Source organism: Gastrolobium bilobum, unplaced genomic scaffold (assembly GCF_033153095.1).
Source record: "Gastrolobium bilobum isolate Gb01-03AN ecotype WA unplaced genomic scaffold, APGP_CSIRO_Gbil_v1 utg117694, whole genome shotgun sequence".
NCBI classification, from domain to species: domain Eukaryota; kingdom Viridiplantae; phylum Streptophyta; class Magnoliopsida; order Fabales; family Fabaceae; genus Gastrolobium; species Gastrolobium bilobum.
This window is the reverse complement of record NW_026899453.1, coordinates 24,456-33,855: the sequence shown is the minus strand read 5'-3', so window position 1 is coordinate 33,855 and position 9,400 is coordinate 24,456. Positions and strand designations below refer to the sequence as shown.

The window sequence follows — 9,400 nt, the reverse complement described above, 5'->3', positions numbered from 1 at the left end:
AGAAGTAGTATGCATGGCCAGCTAGTCTTTCCAACATCTGGTCCAAGAAGGGAATGGGAAAGTGGTTCTTCCGAGTGGCTGCATTTAGTCTTCTGTAATCAACACACATCCTCTGCCTGGTGACTGTCCTTGTTGGAATCAACTCATTGTTCTCGTTTCTTACCACCGTGACTCCACCTTTCTTGGGTACAGTTTGTACTTGACTTACCCATGCACTGTCGGATATAGGATAGATCATTCCTGCATCTAACAGTTTAACTACCTCTTTTCTCACAACCTCTTTCATGGTTGGATTGAGTCTCCTTTGTGACTGCCTAACAAGTTTAACATTATCTTCCATTAGAATTTTATGAGTACAAAAGGAAGGATTTATACCTTTTAAGTCGGAGAAAGACCTTCCTATGGCCACTTTGTATTTCTTCAACACCTTGAGAAGCTTTTCTTCTTCCATGGTTGTTAATTCAATGTTGATGATGACCGGATAAGTGTTTTTGTCACCAAGGAACGCATATTTCAGATTTGGAGGCAGCTCCTTAAGCTCCACCTTTGGTGCTCCAAGAGGGATGTCATCTTTCTTTTTCTCAAGCTCTTCCACCACTAGTTCTTTTTCTTTATCAACAAGTTTGGTTTCTTCATTGATTTGCTCTAACTCAAGCAGGGAACTCTCCTCTTTCATCGTGTCATCAACTGCTTCTTGAATTATATCAACCATGAAACAGTCTCCTCTATCTGACGGATGCTTATTGACTCGAAGACATCAATGGTGACTGTCTCTTCATTCATCCTCAACATCTGTTTCCCTTTCTCCACATCGATCATTGCTCTTGCAGTAGCTAGGAAAGGCCTTCCGAGTAGTAGAGGAATCTCTGCATCTTCTTCCATATTCAGGATTACAAAATCTGCAGGAAAAATAAATTTGTCAATTTTTACAAAAACATCCTCTATAACTCCATCAGGTCGTCTGATCGATCTGTCAGCTAACTGGAGAGAAACCGTAGTTGCTTTTAGCTCTTTGATTTCGAGAGCCTTGCACGTGGAAAGTGGCATCAAATTTATACTTGCTCCCAAATCACATAATGCCTTTCCTACTTCGATATTTCCTATGGCTATAGGAATGCTGAAGCTACCCAAATCTTTTAGATTGGGAGGAAGTTTCTTCTGGATGATCGCATTGCATTCTTCAGTTAAGGTCACTGTTTTACACTCCTTCAACTTGCGCTTCTTTGACAGAAGATCTTTCATGAATTTTGCATAGTTTGGTATGCTTTCCAAAGCTTCTGCGAAAAGAATGTTCACTTGTAACTTCTTGAAGATATCCAGAAATTTTGTGTATTATTGTTTCTGGATTTATTGTTTCAACCTCTGAGGGTATGGAACTCGTGCATAGGGAGATGGATCTGCCGGCTTTGGTTTCCTGTCCGGAGCTTTCTTTTTCTCCCATTTGAACAGCTTCTTTTCTGGAGTGCTCTTTTCGTCTTCTCCCGCATCTTCCTCTTTCTCCTCTTCAGCTGCAGGTTCAACTTCTTTCTTCTTCTCCACTGGAGACTTTTCCACCGGTTGGATCACGATTCCACTTCTGGTAACAATGGACTTACATTGTGCATTTTGGTTAGTGTCTTTTTTACTCGGAAAGGTGCCCTAAGTTCTTTCAGTGAACTGTCTTGATAGCTGGCTAACTTGCATTTTCAAGTTCCGGAGAGAAGCTCTTATTTAATCTTTGAAGGCATTTTCATTTTGAATATAGTCCGAGGTAGTTTTGGACAGCTATACAAAGGCTTTCTCCCACTCTGAAGTGTTACCTTATGGTGGGGTTGTTGTTGCATTGGTAAAGGAGGATTAACTGATGATTTGATTTGTAACTTAATCCTGGGTGTTGATTTTGATTTTTCCACCCTTGATTATAGTTGTTTCCATATTGGTTCCTCCCCGAATTATCCTTGTTCTTTTGATCGTACCAGATTCCGTTGACTTCAGCATTCTCAGGTGTCCTCATGTAATCGCAATCTTCAGTCGCGTGAGTTCCTGCACAAATACCACAAGTAATTTGAGAATTATTAACAGAAGAAACTTGATAATTAGAAAATTACTTTGTACGGGCATCTAATTGTGCTTGTTGTTTCTTATTAATTTGCAGTATTTGTTCATATTGGGCCAATATTGCATCATAGTCGTCAAGCTTCATGATCCCTGCTCTCCTGCGTGAGATTGGGGCATTGTCAAACTCTTGAGAAGCTAAAGATTCCAGCAATTCTAGCGCTTGCTCTGGAGTTTTTGTTTTCAATGATTCCTCTGCTGCAGTAATGCTCACCGGCAAGTGTACCGATCGCACAAGTAATAAAGTGATAAGAAAGTTATCATCTCCACAGGGATTGTGATTGAATATCAAATAATTGTTCCTTTTAAAATTGGAAGAGTTCAAATAGATGTGACAGATATTGTGGTTGATTTGAGTAAAAATAAAAACTAAAAGTAAAGACTTGTTTTTGGCTTTTTGTTTATGAGAAATAAAACAGCAATTGATGTTTTAAAAATATGAGAAAGCATTTTAGCTAGAGTACACTCACCGAATGATTCCCACTTCTTACTTTGGATTAATTTACAATACTCATTTATATAATTACTCAGATAAATTATTATCTAAAAATATTTAATAGTTAACCCTCAATTCCTTGTAAGGTTAACCCTTTAACCCTAATTGGAACCCCAATTTCTTGCAATGTTCCTCATGGCATTAAGCAATAAACTCAATAGTTTAAACATCCGTAATTAAAATACATCTATTCCTAGCATGCATATAAATTGTTATCCTACCCCTTTTCACGATCAAAACCCCAATATTCCTATTTAGGGTTCTAACCCTCAGATTATCATCAACTATTAGATTGATCAGTTCTAATAAAGAAAATATAAAATAAGCACAGGGTAAAGATAAAAATAATTATATAAACGAATAATTATAAACCAATCCGTTGTAACAAGGGTTCACATAGAGTTTGTGACCCTAACTACAATAAAAAGAACTTAGCCAACCATTATCATGACAAACCTAGCAATATTCAACATAAACTGGAAATTGGAAAAGAGAAGAAGAAGAAGATGAAATAGCTCCTTGCAAGACTCTCCCTGAGCACCACCGTCGTCTCTCTTGAATAGAATAGGATTTGATCCCTAATTCTGTAAAAGGCATCCTATTTATACGACTATTTTCCCTCTTTCAAAAATACCCTCCTGAAAACACGGTGTATTTTTCCCGCAAACCGACGCAAGTTGGCGCCAGTGTGGCGCCAAATCGCATCATGCCTCTGGAAAATTCGCAAAAGTCTGTCCTGGACTTCTCACATAGTGGCGCCAATTTGCGCCGATTTGGCGCCAGTTGGTGCCATGTCTCTGGAATTCGTACCATGCTTCATCTGTATTTGCGCACCGGCGCAGGTTGGCGCCAACTTTTGCCACTTCAATGACACCGCTGCAAACTTCGTAATTTGTACTGTGCTTCACCTGTGTGGAGTAGCGTCAACAGGCTATTTACAATTCTGTAATTTTCACTTCTTTTACCTGTATAAACACAACCAATAGGTGAGAAATATCATTGCCATGGAAGAATCAATATAATTAGCAAATATGTATTTAAATTGCTCTTTTATGACTCAATTCTTATCAATTTCAGCTTAGAAAACTACATCTTCCAGAGGCACATCAAATCATTCCCAGATTTAAACGTTGTTGTCCCCAACAATGTACAAGACTCAATCCGGGAAATATTCAATTAATCCAAGATAACAATCCATAGACACTCTCAGACACAATATGCCATGCATGACTGACCTAATATCATAAACTGCAAAAATCATGCGTTTCTGGACAGTCATCCTTCATTCGAAATATGCTTTCGTTTTACAACCCAGTAAAATCCCATCTTTTAGGATAAGAAGCTAGACACCCTAAGATTTAATTTGATACCTCACACACTTCATTTGGTTATGAAATGAGTGAGATATGCTCTTTGGAAATCTGTACTAACAAGTATACAAAATTTTGACAGCACTTCCTTGCTTTTATGTCTTAACGTTTGCTTACCTAATTGACAATTTGATAACATGAACATACATTTATCTTGCCAATTCAAGGCCTAATCCATTGACCCAACCATGAATCAACTTCGGCTATACCAGTCATGTATAATTTTACATATCATCTCCCAAATGATAAAATCAAATGTAGAACATGTCATTTGGTAAATAAATACATACATCATGATATCAACCTATACATGCTCACTGTAAGAACCTGCACCATTAATTAAGGAAATTAATTCGTTAATTATGAGTTTAATGAGATAATTCCATAATTGACCCTAATAATTATGATAAGGCTTGTATAATTATGGTAAGTGAGTAATAATGTTGAAAGTCGCTTTTCTGACGAAAAGTGCAGATACCAGTTTTGCTCACGGTATAAGTGCGTACCGATGAAGTATCCCAAAAAATTATGAAAAATGAGTATATATTACTAGAATAATATATAGGACTGTGATTTCAAGTTTTAAAGTTGTTATTCAAAATTATGAATTCTGTTTACTTTTTAAAATTTGAAATTTGAAATTGAAATTTTGAATTTTTGAATTTGCGACTAGTATGCATGCTTAAGTAAACGCGATCATTCCTCGACTAGTATGCATGTTTAAACAAGCCGTTTAAAAGGAAACATGCAAGATAAAGGAAAAAGGAATAACTAATGATGAGACTAAAAAAGAACCCTGAAATAAAAAATCTAGCATGTTATGATTGCCTCCCATCATCGATGACATTCTTCTCTAGCTTAGCTAAGACCTATCATTGAGTTGGGTAAGGGTGCCATTTGAAGTGTACGATACTTAGGATAATGGTTTGTGCTAAACTAGATACATAAACTGCAGGCTCAGCCGGGTCTATGCATCTAGGGCAATGGGCCAGGTTGTTACATAATGATGTAACACTAAGTGACAAAGAGTTGTCAACCTGATGATCTAAGAGAAGATATGGAGATATTGTTGATAAGATCAACCCACTAGATAAGTTAGTTTTGCAGGCTCATCCGGAGACTAATGGACCTAGTCGTTCTCTTAGCCCACTAAGGAAGACCTTATTTCTCAAGAAGATAGTGGGAGAAAGGTAGAACTTGAAGAAATTCAAGACCCATAAGAACAGATAGAGGAACCCAAGTCTGTTGATCAGGAAATGCCTCAACTAGAGGCAGTAGACACCCAGCCCCGTAGGAGCATTAGGTTTAGTCATCCACCTGAGAGGTACAGTTTTGTGATTGAGAATCAGCAGACCGTTGAGGATGACAAGCCTGCTTCCTACAATGAGGCAGTCAAGGATATTGACTCCTTAAAATGGCAAGAAGCCATGGAATCCGAAATAGATTCGATGCATCAGAACAAGGTATGGACCTTGGTTCCACCACCTGAGGGAATAGTTCATATTGGGTGCAAGTGAGTTTTCAAGAGAAAGACTGATGCTGATGGCAACAGTCAAACCTAAAAAGCTAGGTTGGTTGCGAAGGGTTACCGTCAAAGGCAAGGAATTGACTTTGAGGAAACATTCTCACATGTTGCCATGATCAAATCTATTAGGATTATGCTAGCGATAACCGCATATTATGATTATGAAATTTGGCAAATGGATGTCAAAATCGACTTCTTGAATGGGTTCTTGAAGGAGGAAGTGTATATGACACAACCTGATGGTTTTGAATCCAAGAGTCAAGAGCATATGGTATGCAAACTTCAAATGTCAATATATATGGGCTTAAGCAAGCTTCCAGGAGCTGGAATCTTCGTTTTGATGAAGTCGTAAAGGATAACGGTTTTATCAAGAATGAGGATGAACCATGTGTCTACAAGAAGGTTGGTGGGAATGCTGTTGTTTTCCTTGTGCTATATGTAGATGACATATTGCTCATTGGAAATGACATTTCCATGTTACAATCCACGAAGGTTTGGTTGTCTGAGAACTTCACCATGAAGGATATGGGAGAGGCAGCTTATATACTAGGTATTCAAATCTATAGAGATAGATCCAAGAGGTTGCTGGGATTGTCTCAATCCACGTACATAGACAAGATGCTAAAGAGGTTTAGCATGGATGGGTCGAAAATGGGTTTTCTTATTGTCGGTCGTGGCATTCATCTCTTTAAGGCTATCTGTCCTAAGACACCTGTCGAAAGGGAACGCATGGAGAGGATTCCATATGCATAAGCAATTGGATCCATCATGTATGACATGCTATGTACTAGACCATACGTCTCTTATGCTTTAAGCAATATGAGCCGATACCAGTTTGACCCTGGAGAGAGTCGCTGGACGGCCGTGAAGACAATCCTTAACTACTTGAGAAGGACTAAGGATTTGTTTCTGGTTTTTGGTGGCAATAATGAGCTAAAAGTGAAGGGGTTCACTGATGCTAGCTTCCAGAGTGATAAAGACGACTGTAAACCTCAGTTAGGCTTTATATACACCTTAAATGGTGGAGCTGTTTCTCAGAAGAGTTCTAAGCAAGAGACCACGACAGACTCTACTACTAAGGCAGAATACTTAGTGGCTTCAGAAGCGGCTAAAGAGGCAGTTTGGATCAAGAAGTTTGTTGCAGAACTTGGAGTGGTTCCAAGCATTGTTGATCCAATACCTTTGTATTGTGACAACACTGGTGCTATAGCCCAGGGAAAGGAACCCCAGTCTCATCAAAGGTCCAAGCATATGCTCCGAAAGTATCACCTCATCTGAGACATTATTAAAGACTAGAGATAAAGACGGACTACTTCCCAACTGATGATAATTTGGCCGATTCTCTGATGAAGGGTCTCTCTCAGAGAAAACATAATAGTCATTATGAGTCTTTAGGTTTGACACGTCGACCTGATTGGCTCTAGGCCAAGTGGGAGATTGTTAGTATATAGGTGTCCTAGAGACAATCTGTTTTATCATATGAACACCTTTTTCTATTTAGTATTTCATGATTAATAAATATGAGCAAACTTTATCTTAATCATATTTATATCTCGCCAATATTTTATTGTTAATATGCGTTTAAAGATAAAGACCTTAGGAATATAACAGGTGTTCACTCGGGGATCTATGATAGGGATCATGATCATGAGAACTCGAGGACACTGAATGTCTATTACCTAAAATATGTTCCTGGTCTTGAATCACCAAGAAAAGGTATTGGTGGTTTCAATAAGACTAGTACGACATCATCTACTTGTATGGAGATACAAGGTAGGGACCTCATGGAATGCAGGCATGGTGATGCCTTAGCTGATGTCGTGGGTGGATCTGTTGGAGAACATATAGCACTGAACTGACCCGCTTAGAGACTCCACAAGGATTCATTATGGAGAGTATCATTGGATTTGTAAAGTCTCTGAACGTTTGGTAGTATGGATCGTCCTAGACTTAAGGATGTCATCGAATACTATGTCCTAGAGTTATACTTTGATGTACAACTTTATCCGCCTGAAAATGGGGAGAACAGTGTACTCTTAGGTATAAATCGAATACATAAGTATATATGGACATGCCGAAAGGACTCACAATCCCCTATAAGGGATTAGTCATTCACAAAGACCGGTAGGGCTGAGATGACTTCTAGTTGACTCGGGAATCTATGCATAGTAAGAGATCATGAAGAGTCATGATCTGTCTTAGAGTCAATAGAAGAAGATTCCTAGTTCCTGTGAAATATTATATTTAGTCAATAAAGAGAGATGATACTCTATCCTTGCTCTCGACTAAATGTGAATGACAATATGAGGGATAATGCTGGCACGGTATCCAAATCAGAAAGGTAGATCACTTGATCAACTTAATTAATTCTGGGGCTACAGAGCATTGTTAGTGTATCATGTAGTCATTAAATGAATTGGGCCATTTAAAAGAGTTTAACTGGTTCAAGCTTATTTATGTTAGTAACTATTTGGGCCTAATGGGTCACACACAAAGGTTATTCCCTAATGCAAGTTATAACAAGTTTGGACCAATAATGAGTTATTGGGCTTTGTCAAGACTATGAGTCAAGTTGGGTTGGAGTAGTGACTCCAAGCCCACTTGATCCATGCGCCCAAATATGATGGTAGGCCAAAGAGGCCTTGGGGCATGAATCCTAGTAAGTCAAAGAGTTGACTTGACCAAAATAAGGTTTGGGCAAATTTGAAATTTGAATTTTGAAATTTGAATTTTTTAATTTTGAATTTTGAAATTTGAATTTTTGAAATTTGAAATTTGAATTTCGAATTCGAATTACGAACTGGGATAAGATTGAATTTATATTTGAGTTTAAATTTCAAATTGGAATTTGAATTTTAAATTTTATGAGGTTAGGTTGTTGAGAATAATTTAAAATTATTTAAAGGAATAATCCAATAGAGATTGGATGAAGATTCTCTCAACTACTCTTTCATTTGAATTCAAAAATTAAATGAATATTGTTGCAACAAAATTTCTGAGGAAAGGGAAGGAATTAAAGAGCGCATAATTAAAGGCAGAGAATCAAGGAAAGTCCCTCTCATCATTCAATGTGTGCACCTAATTAAAGGAGGCTGATGTGGGGCGCCTAATTAAAAGGAGAGAATCAAGGAAAGTCCCTCTCATCTTTTAATTTGTGCGCCTAATCAAATGGGGGCTGATGTGGTTGATCAGATTATATAAAAACCTGATGCTACATTTCTCCAGAACGTAAGTAATTCTAAAGCTCCAACCTTTCCTCTTCTCTCTCTTGTTGCACCATCACCTAGCCTCAAGACACCATTACAATCTTGATAAAAAATAAACCAAACACTTGATAGCCTCTTCCTTGCATGCGCCTAGCCAGCCACCGAGGATAAGAAGGGATCAAGGAGAAAGAGTTCTCCCTAGCAAGAAGAAGATAACTGTGTGGATCACCGTTGGAGGGCATCATCCTTTTGCGCCTACAAGTGAAAAAGGTAATTCTGAAACCCTATATCGTTTCAACGTAAAGCATTCATACATGGGGTGTATAGATGGTCTATGCTTTCGCTGCGAAAATTTTTGTTTTTCTACCCGTGTATGCGCTCCATAGTTTGACTATGGTGTCGTTTTCGAACCTTCACTCTGGCCAGTAGAATAGTGATAACACACATGACATGAATATCTGTTACACTGCATAGTTTTGGAACTTATATTAGAATTACTGCTTTTGAACTTATATTGCACATGTAAGTGAGCTTAGGGTGGAAGATCCTTGAGGACCCCTTGTCTTACTGAGATTTCTTGTTTAGAGATCTCACCCCACGTTTGGGGACGCTTATTTCAGGTTCAGGTAACCCAGGGGTTGAGACCTCTAGAGGCAGGAGGCCAGAGCTGAGTTAGATATTGTTGTTAATTGCTGACATGTTGGATGCT

General features: G+C 38.3%; 1 protein-coding gene across 1 annotated transcript; it reads right to left on the bottom strand.

Annotated features, from left to right (window-relative positions):
* Positions 1-699: 699 nt before the first annotated feature.
* LOC133290512 (uncharacterized) lies at positions 700-1,242 on the bottom strand. Its single transcript, XM_061488602.1, has one exon. It carries the CDS (start codon positions 1,240-1,242, stop codon positions 700-702), a length of 543 nt encoding a protein of 180 aa, XP_061344586.1.
* Positions 1,243-9,400: the final 8,158 nt, after the last annotated feature.

What these genes read in the sequence shown, in the direction of transcription:
- LOC133290512 (XM_061488602.1), bottom strand. Translation starts at nt 1,242, where the DNA reads ATGAAAGATCTTCTGTCAAAGAAGCGCAAGTTGAAGGAGTGTAAAACA.